The sequence below is a fragment of the Carcharhinus amblyrhynchos genome, chromosome 1 (assembly GCF_965287045.1).
Source record: "Carcharhinus amblyrhynchos chromosome 1, sCarAmb.v2.hapA, whole genome shotgun sequence".
Lineage (NCBI taxonomy): Eukaryota > Metazoa > Chordata > Chondrichthyes > Carcharhiniformes > Carcharhinidae > Carcharhinus > Carcharhinus amblyrhynchos.
In genome coordinates this window covers 68,224,861-68,243,230 of record NC_137324.1, presented here as the reverse complement: position 1 = coordinate 68,243,230, position 18,370 = coordinate 68,224,861, and the positions used below count along the sequence as shown (strand labels likewise).

The 18,370-nt window shown below is 41.9% G+C and overlaps 1 protein-coding gene across 3 annotated transcripts in view; it reads right to left on the bottom strand.

Moving 5' to 3' along the window:
* ipo11 (importin 11) overlaps positions 1 to 18,370 on the bottom strand; it is a 593,411-nt gene that overhangs the window by 510,923 nt on the left and 64,118 nt on the right. For all 3 annotated transcript variants that reach the window (XM_080186460.1, XM_080186476.1, XM_080186468.1), the window contains exon 3: positions 4,926 to 5,026. In XM_080186460.1, coding sequence (XP_080042586.1) covers positions 4,926 to 5,026 — 101 coding nt within the window. The remainder of the gene's footprint in view (positions 1 to 4,925; positions 5,027 to 18,370) is intronic.

Below are 18,370 nucleotides of genomic sequence, written 5' to 3'. Positions count from 1 at the left end.
GGGGTTGAGCTATGAGGAGAGGCTGAATAAACTGGGCTTGTACTTGTTAGAGTTTAGAAGAATGAGGGGAGATCTCATTGAGACGTATAAGATGATGAATGGGATGGATAGGATAGAGGTGGAGAGACTCTTCCCGCTCAAAAAAGACAGTAGGACTAGGGGGCACAGCCTCAAGATAAAAGGGGGGCAGTTTAGAATGGAGTTGAGGAGGAACTTCTTCACTCAAAGGGTGGTGAATCTCTGGAATTCTCTGCCCGTTGAAGTGGTGGAGGCTGCCTCGCTAAATATTTTTAAGACGCGGGTTGATGGGTTTTTGATAAGAGAGGGGATTAAGGGTTATGGGGAGAAAGCGGGAAAGTGGAACTGAGCAGCGACAGATCAGCCATGATCTTATTGAATGGCGGGGCAGGCTCGAAGGGCTGGATGGCCTACTCCTGCTCCTATTTCTTATGTTCTTATGTTCTTATAACTTGCAGAAAACTTACCAAAATTCTTAGGACAATTACTCACAACAACTTTAATACATTTCCTAATATCTTACACACGTTATAGTACAGACCCCTGCCAGTTAGAGTTCACAAGTTCATATAAACATGATTTGCATAATATGTGCTGTCAGCTAGTAACACACTGTCCGAAGGTGATTGGAAATGTAAGAACATAAGATTCATGATTGCTAATTTAATATAGGAAAACCAAGTGAATTGATGTGCAGCTCTTCTTAAAGGTTTAAAAACAAAAATGAAACAACTCACTTGTCAAAAAAGTAGTAGTCATATGATTAGATCTCATTAAAATACTGAAACTGCACACCAAAAGTTCCCTAAGAGTTGCTCACGTTGAATCACATTCTAACTTTCTCTCCCTCCTTATGGAGATATTCCATATGCAAAGCTGCTATGTTCCTTGATAACTTAACTAAAGATCAAGGTCGTAAAATGTTACCCAGTTTACTGTATTCTAGATGTGGTCTCACCAGTGCCCTGTACAGCTGCAGTAAAACTTCCCTACTTTAATATTCCATTCCCTTTACAACAAATGCCAACATTCCACTGGCCTTCCTAATCACTTGCTGTACCAGCAAAAATCATAGAATCCTTATAGGGCAGAAGGAGATCATTCAACCCATTGAGTCTGCACTGATTCTCCGACAGAGCATCTTACCTAGTCCCACCCTACCCCAAAACCACATGTATTCACCCCACTAATCTCCCTAACCTACACATCTTGGGACACTAAGGAGCAATTTAGCACGGCCAATTTCACTGAACCTGCACATCTTCAGACTGTGGGAGAAAACCAAAGCACCCAGAGAAAACTCACGCAAACACAGGGAGAATGTGCAAACGCCACACAGTCACCCAAGACCAGAATCAAACCCAGTGCTATACTACCATGCTGCCCCTTTTGTGATTCATGTACCAGAACATCCAGATTCCTCTGTACCAAGTTCTGCCTTCTCTTTCAATACTTCTTTCTTATTCTTCCTGCCAAAATGGGCAACTTCACATTTTCCCAAATTATGCTTCATTTGTCCATTTACTTAACCGACGCATTCAATTTGCAGACTCGGCCTCCTCCAATTTACTATGCAAGCTATCTGTGTCATCAGCAAATTTGGCAACCATACATTTGGCCCCTTCATCCAAGTCATTGATATAGATTGTAAATAATTGAGGCCCCAGCACTGATACTGTGGCATTCTATTCATTACAGTTTGCTAACTAAAGAAGATCCACTTATGGGTATTCTTCATTTTCTGTTAGCTAATCAATCTGATAACCATACTAATAACGTTACTCTCTACACCATGTGATCTTACATTGGGTAGTAATCTTTGATATGGCACCTTCTCAAAAAGGTTTAGATTTCCCTTCATCTACTCTAAGAAATTGGAAATCGCTATTTCCATTTCACAAGGTCTGCTGAGTCTGCCTGATCTCATTATGATTTTTTCTAATATCTTGTTACCTCCTCAATAGTGGTAGGGGATGGGAGGGTCCGAGGTATTGATAGGAGGTTCTGTGGACAGAGGCGTGACTCCAGGATGGTAGTCTGCCTCCCTGGAGCAGGGGTAAAGGATGTAACGGAAAGGGTAGAGGGAATTTTGAAAGGGGAGGGGGCACAGGCTGAGGTCATAGTACACGTAGGGGAGGGGGACATAGGAAGGAGGAGTAGGGTAGAGGTCCGTAGGCAATTTAGGGAGTTGGGGTCCAAACTAAAGAGCAGGACCTCCAGGGTGGCACTCTCTGGGTTGCTGCCCAGTAAAAAGTCTGACAACACCAGGTTTTAGTCCAACCGATTTATTTCATAATACTCACAAGCTTTCGAGGTTTCCCTCTTCGTCAGGTGAATGGAGAGTTCTGGCCTCAGACAGAGCATATAAAGCACAGACAGTTTAGAGATTACTGATTAGAATGCGAATCCTTACACCTAACCTGCTGTTCAAGACCTGAAGTGGCTGACAATGTGAGTGGAAGGAGCACTGATCACAGGTTACAGAGATGTGTATTGTCTCCAGACAGTACAGTAAGTGAGGTTTTGCAAACCCAGGCAAGTCACGGGGGTTACAGATAGTGCGACATGAACCCAAGATCCCTGTTGAGACTGTCCTCATGTGTGCGGCGGTAAGGCTGTAAGAGTTCAGCTCCAACTGTAAGACTACCACTACATGCTAGCCGAAGTTCATGAGATGAGTTAGCACTGTTTGCTAGAGAATTTAGTTCAAACTAGCTACCTAATTAACTAACTGAAGTTGCCTTTTGTTGAAGTTCTTTCAATTTGTTACAATCCTTAACTTCTTATATAGCCATGAATGAAGCATTTTGCTTTCTTAACTTGTATAAATTTTTGCTGAATGTTACTAAATGCCTCCTTAAACTTCTTCCATTGCATCTCTGTTGTCCTACATTTAAAGACAATTTTGGTGTTCACTTTGGCCAGCTCTACTTCCATATCCTTCAAACCACCTGTATTTAGGTGTGAGGGCTTTACGGGCTCTCTGACAGCACACTGCTTTATGGGCTCTCTTTGATCTCCATGCTGTTTTACAGATTCTCTCTTTCTCTCTGATCTCCATGTTGCTTTACAAGTTCTCTCTATCTCTGCACTCCTTTACAGGATCTTTCTTTGACCACCATGCTACTTTATGGGTTCTCTCTGATCTCCAAGGTACTTTGTGGGCTTTCTCTCTCTCACCCCTCCACGCTGCTTTACAGGCTTTCTCCCCCATAACAGTTTTTTTTTAAGGACACTCTCTCTCTCTGAACTCCGTGGTGCTTTATGGGATCTCTCAGCAGCCTTTTGTTTCACAAGTATGTAAGGGGATAAAGGGGAAAAAACATGCATTTATATCCCACTATTTATAACTTCAGGACTTCGCAAACCATTTACAGCCAAAGTACTTTTGAAGTAATTAATCATTGTTGTGATGTAGAGAATGCAGCAAGCAATTTCATTACAACAAACTCTCTCAAACAACACTGAGATGGTGACTAGTTAATCTGTTTAAATGATTCTCATTGACAAATATAGTCCAGGACCATCAGGCTCCTTGCTTTGTTTTGAAATGGCACCATAGGATCTTCTTTCACATCCACTTGAAAGAACAGATGGGGTTTCAATTAAACCATAACCACCTCTGAAAAGTAGTATTTGCAACGAGCTTCAGACAGAAATGCAGAGTGGATGGTCCATCTCACCTTCTTCCTGGCCTCCCAAATGCCAGTCACCTGCCAATTCAATTCAATCCATGTGATATCAAGAAAGGGCAAAAGGCACTGGATTACTGCAAAGGTTATGGGCTCTGTCAATATTCCAGCAATAATATTGAAGACTTGTACTCCAGAACTAGCTGCATTCTTAACCAAGCTGTTCCAGTACACCAATGACATTGGCAACTACCTGGCAATGTGGAAAACTGCCTGGCATGTTCTGTCCACAAAAAGCAGGACACAGCCAACCAGGCCAATTACCACGCCAGTCTACCGTCAATCACCAACTAAGTGATGGTAATGGTCACCAACAGCGTTATCAAGCAGCATCCACTCAGCAATTATCTGTTCATGGGCACACAGTTTGCGTTCCACCAGGACCATTCAACTCCTGACCTCACTACTGCCTTTACCTAAACATGGACAAAGATCCGGTCAAGAAGTGAGCCTGATAGCGTTGGATATCAAGACAGCATTTGGCTGAGTATGACAACAAGGAACACTAGCAAAGCTGAAGTCAATGGAAATCGGAGGGGGGATATTCTTCATTGATTGGAGTCATACCTGGCACAAAGGAAGATGGTTTTGATTATTGGAGGTCAATCATCTCAGTCGCAGGACATCACTGCAGGGGAACCTCAGGGTAATGTTCATTTTCACCTGGCTCATCACTCACCTTCCCCTTCATTTTAAGTTCAGATATTTAGCAGTGTTCTCGACTCTTCGAATACTGAAGCAGTCCACTTCCATATGCAGCAGAACAATATTCAGGCTGATAAGTGATCAGTAATACTTGCACCACACAAGTGCAGGAAATGACCATCTCCAATAAGAGAAAATCTAAACAACTCCACTTGATGGTCAATAGCAATACCACCACTGAATACCCCGCTACCAACATGCTGGGAGTTACCATTGACTACAAAGTGAACTGGACCAGTCACTAGTATCGCCATCCCTTCACTGTTACTGGGTCAAAATACTGGAATTTCCTCTCTAACAGCACTGTAGTGGATTGTGGCAGTTCAGAAAGTCAGATCACCATCACCTTCTCAGGGGCAATTAAGGATGGATAATAAATGCAGGCCTGGCCAGCAACACCCACATTCCACGAAATAAAAACAAACATCTGACTTCTAAAGTCTTCAATAAATTTGTGAAAAGAAAATTAGAAGCTCAATAAGTCTCCAAATGCACAACTGAAATACTTACTGTGGAGCAATACGTCGCCAGTAACGATCGATTCCATTTTTGAAGTACAGCACAGCAAGCCACCGTACGTTTATGTCAAGTGCATGATTAGTGAAGATATTCTGAAAAAAGATACGAATAAATAAATTAATTTGGCTGAATGGTCAGATTTTTAATAAATAAATTAGCTTCAGTCAGAAATTTGTCTTTGATGCTGAACTTCTCCCAAAACAGATTCTTAAAACATCTTAAATTGCACAGACACCATCTAGCCAACACCCTTGAGACCAGGCAACATTCGGCTGAATCTTCTTTGCATTCTCTCCAATGTTTTCACAACCTACTGGTAGTGTGCTGACCAGAAGTGCTCTGAATACTCCAAACACAGGCTAATCTAGGGTTTATATAGCTGCAAAATAATTTCCCAACTATTGCGCTCAATGCCCCGGCTGATGAAGGCACGCATTCCATGTGCTTTCTTAATCATCTTGGCCACCTGTGTTGCCACTTTTAGGGAACTGTGGACCTGCACGTCCAGATCCCTTTGTATATTAATGTTCTTAAGGGTTCTGCCATTTACAATACAATTCACACCTAAATTTGATCCTCCAAAATGCATCATCTCACAGTTGTCCAGATTAAACGCCATCTGCCATTTCTCTGCCCAAGTCTCCAATCTATCTATATCCTGTTATATCCTCTGACAATCCCCTGTACTATCAGCAATTCCACCAATCTTCATGTTGTCCGCAAACTGACTAACCAAACCACCAACACTTCCTCCAGTCATTTATATATGCTACAAACAACAGAGGTCTCAGCACTGATCCCTGTGGACCACCACTGGCTGCAGATACCATAGAAAATTACAGCTCAGAAACAGGCCTTTTGGTCCTTCTTGTCTGCGCCGAACCATTTTTTGCTTAGTCCCACTGACCTGCACTTGGACCATATCCCTCCACACCCCTCTCATCCATGAACCCATCCAAGTTTTTTTTAATGTTAAAAGTGACCCCGCATTTACCATTTTATCCAGCAGCTCATTCCACACTCCCACCACTCTCTGCTTGAAGAAGCCCCCCCCACCCCACCAATATTCCCTTTAAACTTTTCTCCTTTCACCCTTAACCCATGCCCTCTGGTTTTCTTCTCCCCTAGCCTCAGTGGAAAAAGCCTGCTTGCATTCACTCTAAATTCGCCCATCAAAATCTTATACACCTCTATCAAATCTCCCCTCATTCTTCTACACTCCAGGGAATAAAGTCCTAACCTATTCAATCTCTCTCTGTAACTCAGCTTCTCAAGTCCCGGCAACATCCTCGTGAACCTTCTCTGCACTCTTTCAACCTTATTTACATCCTTCCTGTAACTAGGTGACCAAAACTGTACACAATACTCTAAATTTGGCCTCACCAATGCCTTATATAACCTTACCATAACACTCTAACTTTTATACTCAATACTGCGATTTGCTGATACCCATTCTGAAAAACACTCTACTATAACCAAGCCAGTTGTGTATCCATCTAGCCAGCCCACCCTGAATCCCATGTGATTTTAGTTTTTATACCAGTCTGCCATGTGGGACTTTATCAAATGCTGGACTCAAGTCCATATAAACTACATACACTGCCCTTCCCTCATCAATTACCTTTGTCAGCTCTTCAAAAAACTCAATCATGTTGGTGAGATGTGACCTTCCCCGTACAAAACTATGCTGCCTGTCACTAGCCAGTACATTTTTTTTCCAGATGTACATTTATCATGTCCCTCAAAGTATATTTATTAGTCACAAGGAAGGCTTACATTAACATTGCAATGAAGTTACTGTGAAAATCCCCCAGTCGCCACAGTCCGGCGCCTGTTCAGGCCAATGCACACAACCAGCATGTCTTTCAGGCTGCAGAAGGAAACCAGAGCACCCTGAGGAAACTCGTGCAGACATGGGGAGAACGTGCTAGCTCCACACAGACAGTGGTCCAAGCTGGGAATTGAATCGGGGTCCCTGATGCTGTGAGGCAGCAGTGCTAACTACTGTGCCACCATGACACCCTATCAGTATCTTCTCCAAAAGCCTCTCCACCTCTGCCATCAGGCTCACTGGCCTATGATCTCCTGGATTATCCCTGCTTCCTTTCTAAAACAAGGGAACAACATTGGCTATTCTCCAGACCTCTGGAACCTCACCAGTGGTCAAAGACGATGTGAAGATATCCGTTACGACCCAAAGATATCTGTTAAGATGTGTGCCAAAACTAGAAGAGCTGACTCCTGCCACAAACTAGGCAAGCAATAACATGACACAATCATACTAACCGAATCATAACTTACAGACAATGTCACACATACAGCACCATCCTCATCCCTGGTTATATCCTGCCCCACCAGCAGGGCAGACCCAACAGAGGTGACAGCACAATTATGTACAGAAGGGGCTGGGCATGAAAGCCTAAACACTGATGCTAGATCATGAGGACGCATTGCATCAGATCAAACATGGACAAGGAAACCTCCTGCTGATCATCATCTACCATGCGCTTTCTGATCAGATGAATCAGTGCTCCTCCATGTTGAACACAACCTAAACAAGCACTACAGGTAGAAGGCACAGAACATGCTCCAGGAAAGGAACCTGAAGTCCATCACTAAGAGTGATGAAATTATAACCAAGAGTAATTATGAATTAAAAGATATTTCCAGTTGTGGAGCTGTCCAAAACTAGCAGTCATAAGTTTACAGTTAGTTGGCTATCCTTCCTGTTCAAGATGGGACATAAGGCCTTGGCAATGTTCCTTCATTGAGCACATGTTACACTTTGTGCCGCATCCTCAGTAAACCCTATCACTTCCAGTTGTCACACAGTCCTTAGAACAACCTTCAGTATTTGCTCTTGGGGCATCCTTTGCTCGTGTCCAAGACATCTTATCTGCCACTTTTTGATCTCAAGGACAAGGCTGTAGCAACCAGTCTTTTTGCCCAGATGCTCACTTGAAATTTAATTTGGCTAGTAGATGTTGTAGAGCTTATAGCAGCAACTGTTATAAAAGATATTGTTGACAAATCTCATGACGTAAGTGAAATCCTCGACATACTCTAACACATCATTATCAATAATAATTGGAGGTGATGCTAGTGTATTGACACTCATGACTTGTGTTTCTGCTTGTTGATATGCAGACCAGTCTGCATTTTGTACATGATCTGTCAGACGTCCCCCAAACATGAGTATATCTGAAAAAGATGGCAGCAAGAATATCAGCAAAGTCAAGGTCCTCCAAGTATGAAACAGTGGTCCACTGAATTCATCTGCAAAGGTCCAACACATTTACAATAAGATTTGCAGATAATGTACAGGTCTGATAAGTACATAGTAGTTACTGATAAATCCAATAAACCATTCAGGATAAACATTTTTTGAATCCAGAGTGATTAGAATATGTAACTTTGAATTTCCACAGGAAGCAGTTGAGATGAATAGTGTAAATGAACTGCAGGGGATCTGGATAAGTGCATGAGGGAGAAAAGAATAGGATGATATGCAGATAAAACAAGATGAAGTAGGATGGAAAGAGGTTCAAGTGCAGGATAAACACAGCACAAATCAACTGGGCCACACAGCCTGTCTATACACTGTAAACCCGCTCCTATTCTGTTGGATAGGCGTTAAACCAATTTCTAAGCTCATTCCAGTGGTTCAGGAAATTTTAAATATCTCAGAGCCTCAAAAAAAAGCAGGCAACAACTTGCAAGTATTCTTCCCAAAACTGTCACCAAAAACAAATTATTTGGTCATTTTTGTTGCAATTTTTAGTGGAACCTTCTCTTGGACAACATGGATTTGATTTGATTCATTATTGTCACATGTATTGGTATACAGTGAAAAATATTGTTTCATGCACACAGTACAGACTAAGAATACCATTCATAGAGTACATGGGGAGAAGGAAAGGTGAGGGTGCAGAAAGAAATGTGACAGTCACAGCTACGGTAGACAGAAAGATCAACTTAATATAAGGTAGGTCCATTCAAAAGTCTGATGGCAGCAGGGAAGAAGTTGTTCTCGAGTTGATTAGTAAGAGTCCTCAGACTTTATCTTTTTGCTAATCAATTTACTTACACAGCTGTCAACAAAATAGTTAAATATATTTGAAGTTCTTTGAGTTGCTGGAAACACATGTTCTTGTGCTACAAATGCAAGCTTTTCCTTTGCTGAAAGTCATTTCTAGCTGATTGTCATTGATTTATTTTGTAAGCTAGTCTCTGAATATTTTTATCTTCTTCTAAACTTCTTTCTCCAACCTATATTCAAGGTAGCAATGTATAGTCAGATCCGCAATTTTAGGCTACAAAATGGTTATTCACTTCCGTCAGCCAAGAAAATCTGGATTGAGAAACTACTCAATTATGGTCCCTTTTTGGCTATAAACTACTGTATTTCAAATGCAATTTATTTTGTCAAGTGTTTCAAGACGTTTCAACATCAGTCCATGTATAAATCAGGGATGAGTGTGACCAAAAACAACAAGATCTGAACATTAGTGACTGAAGGCAAAAACGTCTTTTTTGTGACAAGCAATCATATAATTTCAACACTTATGATCTGCAGTGAAATGCAAAATGCTTCTAGGCTACTTCAATAGCTGGAGATGTTAGACTTCAAGTGGGTAGAAACATTAGTTTTTCCTTTGTTTACCTTCTATCACAAAACTATCGATCAATGCATTTGTATCAAATCAGCAAAGTGACCCCAGAATTTCAGCTTTTGATGCAGTTAGCGCATGTAATTCAGGATGAAGTCTACACTAAGAACAGAACATGACCATTGGATTATGCAATCCACAGCTGCCAATCTTGTGTTTTTTTTAAAGTGAATCTTAACTTAAAAGGAAAAGCAAAACAGAAATCAATTCTCCTGGTTTCGAAGAAAACAAAAACTGGAACTGCGATCTGGAAAGCAAAACTGCTGGATAGTCTGAAACTGGCTAAAGTGATTGAAAGGCATGCAGGGCCATCCAAGCTCAGTGGTAGAAGCTGATGAATCCAGTGATGCCATGCAAGCAAGCAGATGGCGTGCGCACAGGTTCAGAAGTTGAGAATCAGTGGCTGCAGCTGTTTCTGTTCCTTGACGATGACATTGGTAGATCTACGCCTTCCAAACTTTTGTAAGCAGAGTTGAGGAGATTCTGCAATCAAATGTGCCATTTGTAGTGAAGACTCTGCCCGTAGAACAACGGGCTGCTGTCGATTCCCAGGAGAGTGGAGCTAAAAGTCTTCAAGGGGAAGACAGAGTTTTAAAAGACTTTGTTGACTGCATTTGATGACATACGCTATGTGGACTGCTGAGTTAATTCGTGAGAACTCACATGGTTGTATTTGCCATTTAATGTGTAATTTAAACAGTTTATAATCAATTGCAATTTGCCTGTTAATTCATGCTTAATTTATATTGATTCTGGCTGTTCGCACAAAAGTGGCTAACTGAGATAGTATTTAGTGGTTGCTTTGATTCTTCTGTAGTAAAAATGGTTCAAATGTGGGATCTTCTAGGTTTATTCTTTTGGTAAATAACTGGGATTTTGGATTTATGTTTTGAAAATAAAAATGTTGCTAGATTTACCAAGATCATAAAATTGCGGACTCTTTGTGGGATTTTGAATCAACAGATGGATATGGGTGATAGGATTTGCTGAAGTTAAGGCTCACAGGATTTCAGGCTGAAATGCACTATTCTTATTGAGAAGAAGAATGGCTATGTCAATTGCTATGGCTTTACTGGAGAGGGAAGATTTATCCCAGAGCGAATTGCATGGTACTGAGTGACAACTCACTTCGAGTCTGCTCAAAGCAGAGACTTTAACAGTTGAGACTCTCAACTTTGGCTGCATTAGAGGAAGAGGCAGCAGTCAGGAAAAATTCTGCGAAAGGGCAAAAATTCCTCAATCCTGATAAATGCAAATATATTTATTGCTTTAAAGGAAAAACAATCACTGCTCAGCACACATCAAAACCTCAAACAAATGAAGTACTTCCCAGAAGTCACTATTTGGAAGCAGGAAGACTCGCTGATCAAGGACAGGGGACAACTGTCCTGGCTTTACTGGATGAGATCAACTAACACAACAGAAGATGAGAATCAATAGAAATTTCACTGTCTTTCAATAAAGATCTAAGAAGGTTGGGATCAAAATACACCGCAAGGACATTTTATGATAAGTTTTACTTTGCAGCTAACTTGGACTAACTTGAATCTGACACTGCCAAAAAATTGATAATTATTCCACTTAACCAATATATCCACCATGCACTTGAATAACATCAAATATCCATCAAAGTAAATGTAAACAATAAATTCCAGAGTAAGGTCATCAGGAATACCATCAAGTAGTGATTTGCTCTTTACAAGCAATCAGCAGTAGGAGAGATTTGAGATGATTGTCAAATCTTTTTGACTGAAAATAGCCAATGCCCTGACAGAGATATTCAAAATTATTTAAGAGTTTCAAAGTCATGACTTGTTGCTTTCACTGAAAAAAATCATTAATTCTAAAAAAATTATGAAATAATTCAAGGGAAGTTAGAAAACAAAATCAACTCATAATTGTTGTGGAAAACTACTGTAAAAAAAACAAGGCTTCTAGTTATTTGCAAAAGATGCAGTATCAAAGGTACAAAAACCCTGTAGGAGACTGTGATGAGGCCAGGTGTCAAGCAGTACGCACTTAATGAATTAGGGGTTGTCCAAACCCCTTCAGCATATAGAAGCACAGGGATTGTTGTTGCTTTGTAAACCATGGCCTTGGTCAAGTGTTTCAGATGCTGTTTCCTCAATTGGCTGATACTCTTTCCTCAATTGTCCGATGGCTGAACTGGCATATTTGAACAAATGATGTATTGCACTGTCCATGTCCACCTTTCCTGAGAGGAGGCTCCCAAAATATGGAGGATGGTCCACATTTTGTAGGAACATAAGAACATGAGAAATAGGAGCAGGAGTAGGCCATCTAGCCCTTCGAGCCTGCCCCGCCATTCAGTAAGATCATGGCTGATCTGAAGTGGATCAGTTCCACTTTCCCGCTTTCTCCCCATAACCCTTAATTCCCTTGTCTATCAAAAACCTATCTACCCATGACTTAAATATATTTAGCGAGGTAGCCTCCACCACTTCAACAGGCAGAGAATTCCAGAGATTCACTACCCTTTGAGTGAAGAAGTTCCTCCTCAACTCCAATCTAAACTGCACCCCCCCCCTTATCTTGAGGCTGTGCCCTCTAGTCCTGCTATCCTTTCTCAGCGGTAGAATCTCTCTACCTCTACCCTATCCATCCCTTTCATTATTTTATACATCTCTATAAGATCCCCCCTCATCCTTCTAAACTCCAACGAGTACAGGCCCAGTCTATTTAGTCTCTCTTCATAGTCCAACCCCCTCATCTCCGGTATCAGCCTAGTGAACCTCCTCTGCACTCCCTCCAAGGCCAATATATCCTTGCGCAAGTGCGGCGACCAAAACTGCACACACTACTCCAGCTGCGGCCTCACCAGTACCCTGTACAGTTGTAGCAAGACCTCCCTGCTTTTATATTCTATCCCCCTCACTATAAAGGCCAGCATCCATTTGCCTTCTTGATCACCTGCTGCACCTGCAGACTAGGTTTTTGCGACTCATGCACAAGGAGCCCCCAGGTCCCTCTGCACCGTAGCGTGCTGCAGCTTTTCACCCTTTAAATAGTAATCCCTCCTACTATTATTTCTGCCAAAGTGGATAACCTCACATTTGCTAACATTATACTCCATTTGCCAGGTCCTCACCCACTCGCTTAGCCTATCCAGATCCCTCTGCAGACTTTCCATACCCTCCGCGCAATTTGCTTTACCACTCATCTTCGTGTCATCAGCAAATTTCGTCACCCTACACAGCCCCCTCCTCCAGATCATCTACATAAATGGTAAAAAGCTGAGGCCCCAACACCAATCCCTGCGGCACTCCACAGGTCACCAACCACCAATCAGAATAGCACCCATTGATTCCAACTCTCTGCTTCCTATTAGACAACCAATCCTCTATCCACCCCAACACCTTACCCCCAACTCTGTGCACCCTAACCTTCTGTAGCAACCTTTTATGAGGCACCTTATCAAACGCCTTTTGAAAATCTAAAAACACTACATCCACCGGTTCCCCTCTGTCTACCGCACTAGTCACATTCTCATAGAAATCCAATAAATTTGTCAAACACGACTTCCCATTAACGAATCCATGCTGCGTCTGCTCTATCAAACCATTCTTTTCTAGGTGCCTCGCTATTTCTTCTTTGATGACGGATTCTAGCATTTTTCCAACTACAGACGTTAAACTAACCGGCCTATAATTCCCTGCCTTTTGTCTGCTACCTTTTTTAAACAGCGGCGTAACATTAGCCGTTTTCCAATCTTCCAGCACTTCCCCGGAATCCAGCGAATTTTGGTAAATAATTACTAAGGCATCCACTATCACCTCTGCCATTTCCTTCAGAACTCTGGGATGCATTCCATCCGTATGCCATTGATCTTATGCCATTGTTCTTAATTGTTAGGGGGAGGTGTTGAGCTGTGGGAGCTGGCTGTAGGCCACCTGGTGTAGGTACACTCACAATGCTGTTAGGAAAATGATATTGGAGACCCAAACAGACTTGCTCAGTTGTTGCCCGATGCTGCCAGCACTTTTTATGATTTCTAAAATTCTGCAATTGCACTTAAGGTTAATGGCTTTCTAGTTCAGATGAATGTCTGAAACCATTGATTCAAGGCTGTTAAATAAGTCACTCATTTCAGTACTTTTATTTAAAATTTAACAGTTGCTGTAACAATTCCACAAGACAGTTGGAAAAGTATGTTTTTTTGAGGCATAAAAATATTTCTGTTTTACACAGATTTGAATAGATTAACAAACTAAAGTCCATTCTGAAGAATCCTGCTTCCGATGTCATGAAGCAGGCTTTGTAGTCTGGAGTATATTAATCGTATAATAAACTACTCATAAAAATGTCCATATTTAGTCTAGAAGATAGAAGCATGGAGCTAGCTGACTCCAATCTAATTCTTAATCCAACAATGTACATCTCCAAACTGACTGCGGCGCTGGGTCATGTGTCTTGTTACATCATGAGCAGCACAGTCACACAATGGTTTGCACTGCTACCTCATAGTGCCAGGGACATGGGTTCAAATCTGGCCTCAGGTCACTGTCTGTGTGGAGTTTGCACATTCTCCCTGTATTCGCGTGGATTTCTTCCGGGTGCTCCGGTTTCCTTCTGCAGTCCAAAGATGTGCGGGTTAGATTGACTGGCCATGCTAAATTGACCCTAATGTCAGGGGGTTAAGAGGATAAGAATGTGGGGTAATGGGAATAGGGCCTGGGTAGGATTGAAGTTGGTGCAAACTTGATGGACCGAATGGCCTCCTTTGCACTGTAGGGATTCTGCAATTCTATTCTATGATCATTGTGTGGGCTGTACTCTATTCACTCCCACATTAACCCTTGATGCTCCAAGCCCTTCCCCCCCCAAACTTGCACTCCCGATTTGATTATTATCACATGTATTAGTATACAGTGAAAAGTATTGTTTCTTACATGCTATACAGACAAAGCATACCATTTGTAGAGAAGGAAAGGAGTGCAGAATGTAGTGTTACAGTCATAATAGGGGGTAGAGAAAAATCAATTTAATGCGCGATAGGTTCATTCAAAAGTCTGTTGGCAGCAGGGAAGAAGCTGTTCTTGAGTTGGTTGGTACATGTCTTCAGACTTTTGTCCCCTTTTTCCCAACTGAAGAAGGTGGAGGAGAGTATGTCCGGGATGCGTGGGGTCCTAGATTATGCTGGCTGCTTTTCCGAGACTGTGTAAAGTATAGACAGAGTCAATGGATGTAAGGCCAGTTTGAGATGGACTGGGCTTTGTTCACGACCCTTTGTAGTTTTTTGTGGTCTTGGACAGAGTAGGAGCCATGCCAAGCTGCAATAACCAGAAAGACTGCTTTCTAGGGTGCATCTGCTTTCTATGGTGCATCAGTAAAGGTTGGTGAGTCAGTCGGCGGGCATGCCAAATTTCCTTTGCCTCCTGAGAAAACGGAAGCGCTGGTGGGTTTTCTTAACTATAGCTTGGAGAAACCAGGACAGGTTGGTGGTGATCTGGACACCAAGAAACGTGAAGCTCCCGACTATTCCTACTTCATCCTTGTTGATATAGGGAGGGTCAACGGGCAATAGTCATTAAAGGTACACTGCCTGGCCATCATCCCTGTACCATCCCTAGTTTGGTACAGGGATGATGGCCATCTTCTTGAAGCAGGTAGGGGTCTCAGATTGGTATGAAGATAGATTAAAGATGTCTGCAACCACCCCCGCCAGCTAGTCCTCGCAGGGTCTGAGCACTCATCCGGACCAGTCACTTTCCGTGGGTTGACTTTTGAGAAGGTTGATCTGACGTCTGCGATGGTGACCTCAGATAGAGGCTCATCCGAGGCTTCCGGGGCAGAAAGCATGCTCTTGCTGATCTCTTGCTCAAAACAGGCAAAGAATGCATTGAGCTCATCGGAGAGGGGTGCATTGGTGCTGGGCTTCTATATGCCTTCACCTTGTAGCCTGTTACGTCTTGCAGATTTTGCCATAGTCAGTGGAAATCTATGTGGCTAGCCTGGGACTCTAGCTTGGTCTGTACTGTCTTTAGGCATCTTTGATGGATCTTGGTAGATCGTAGCTGGATTTCTTAGTTACTTTAGTTTACTTCCAAGTCTTACATTGCTCTTGTGAGACGTCTCCAAACTACGGCCTGCGGGCCACATCCAGCCCACAGCAGGCCGAATCCAGATCAGAGTTTGGAGGCCGCTGCTCTTTTGCATTAACATCACTATTACAGCCTTAATGCATTTAACTTTATTTCCACTATAATATCAATAACTTTCTCATTACCCCATCTCCCCCTTTACATCCTTGAAGTTAGAAGTTGAGGTGATCTGGAGGCTTTATAACCCTTCCACATCTCATTCATCATTCTGTCAGAACAGTGCCATGCTCTGGTGTTACTTGTACTTGGCTTGAGGTTGGATTGGTGTTTAAGTATGGCTTTGTCTGTTTCTTCCATTGCTTATATTAAACCCCACCTGCTTAGTCTGGTTGGTTTGGCTATGTATAGCTGTTGATACTGTTGATTGTTTCTTATGGGGCAGGTATCAACAGTCTTGGTGTTGTCCCTGGCTGAAAAAGATTGAGCTATGCAGACATCTTTGCTCAAAGATTTGTTTGTCATTGTACCTCAGTGGTTCAAGGATCCTGCTGAGCACCAGGAGTCAGACTCCCTCTGATCCACACAGTGAAGTGTCTGTCATTCAAATCCAAAGGCCTGGAGCCATTGTTCCACATCTGACAGGACTGTCACGCTATCACCAAAAACTAATTTGAAATTTGTTAAGTGACTGTTTACCAGGATACCAGTATTCCAAAATTATGAACCACATCCTCTGATGTGCCCCAAGAAAAATGTCTGCGCGGCTTCAGTCTCTGTCTTGTGGATTACTTTAGGGATGTCTGTTTAGTTCTGGAATTTTGACTTGCATAGTTTACTAATGTCCCTGCCTGTTGCAATGGAAACATCAGGCCATAGTCACATGACAATCTTTCCTATGAGGACATTTCTCAATGCAGTGCTAGCAAGGTGTCTCTGCTGGGTGGTTCAGGGATTGCTTTCCTGAGTTGGGTGGTTCCTGCATTTTTGTGACATGATATGGTGGACTGACGGTTGGTTTCCATCCCATGAAGTGCTCTTGCCTCTTAGGATGATCCTGTATTAAGGTAGCTCAGTCTAGTTAGCTGGACACCTTGTCGAGGACAGAATCATACCCCCACCACAATTCTGTCTAGGATGAGCTCAAACTTTAAAATTGCCAGAGTCACAAACTTCTGCCATCCTACTGAGATTAATGAAGAAATCAACATGTTCCCTGGGAGCTGGATTCCCTTTTTGTTAAATTATTTTATTGGCTCTCAAGTTGAAATAGATTGAAAGATTTCAAAATATCAAATTTGGCAGATGATTCATCAACAGGCATCAAACTGGCTCGCATCTACCTCTTAACCCAATTGCATCTATCTCCAGACAGACCCTGGGCTCTGGGCCAGGTGTCCTCAAACATCACTTTGTGCGCAGTCCCACATCAACCCTCATGTACCAGATGCCTCCACTACACTACCAAGAAGTCAAATCACAATATATTAAAAGCAGAGATGAAAACAACCTAGAACAACATTTACTAACAGCTGATGTTTAAAGCAGTAACTTACGAATCCTAATTGAGATACTTAAAGTGATTCAAGATTTGAATAGGGAGATAAACTACTTCACAGTCGTCCAAAGAGGCATCAGTTCAAAATCTGAATGCGGCTGTAGGAAAATGTCAGGAAGCACTTTTCCACACAAAGGTTAATAACAAGTAGAATTCTTTCCCCCCAAAGTTGTTGAGGCTCAGTCAAAATTTTTCAAACTTAAATTGATTTTCGTTAGAAAGACTTACATAGCCAGGGCAATTAAATGATACAGATCAACAATGAGGTAACTGAAACAAAACAGCATCTGTGGAGACAGAACAGAGCCAATGTTTCATGTCTAGATGATGCAGAACTCTGATGAAGCATCATCCAGACTCAAAATGTTGGCATTATTCTCTCTGCACAGATGCTCAGACCTGCTGAGATTTTCTAGCATTTTCTGTTTTTGTTTCAGATTCCAGCATCTGCAGTAATTTGCTTTTAGTCTGGTTCACCATTCATCAGGCTGAATGGCCTCCTCCTTTCCTTGTGTTGCAATAAAACAAACAAAAGCTAATACTAAAGCTAATTGACAATAAACATGATGTTAATTTCCACATAGAAAGAAAGCATTATATTAACAGTTAATCAGTCAATGACTGCTCAGCAGCAAAATAAGGCTGACAATCATTTCTGAAACTGATGAGATTAGCATGCAGTTCAAACAAGTGCCTCTTGAAATAAAGTGCACACATCTCTGGCATTCGAAGAACTGCTTCAATTCCAGAACACTTCTGCAATCCAATAACTACTTCTCAGAATGATTTTAAAAATATATTTTTAAATTATAGAATTAGATTTGATACCATCCAAAACCCTACCAGAATGATAAAGATAACAAGTGGAAATTGCAATATTATAAATTTCTCTGATAGAATTTTTCTTTCTGCTGGAGACTTAACCATGATGTGGAGATGCCGGCGTTGGACTAGGATAAACACAGCAAGAAGTCTCACAACACCAGGTTAAAGTCCAACAGGTTTATTTGGTAGCAAAAGCCACTTTTGGAGGCCAAGAAGCTAGTGGCTTTTGCTACCAAATAAACCTGTTGGACTTTAACCTGGTGTTGAGAGACTTCTTACTGTGGAAACCTAACCAACAGTGCACAAAAGTTAACAATCTGTACT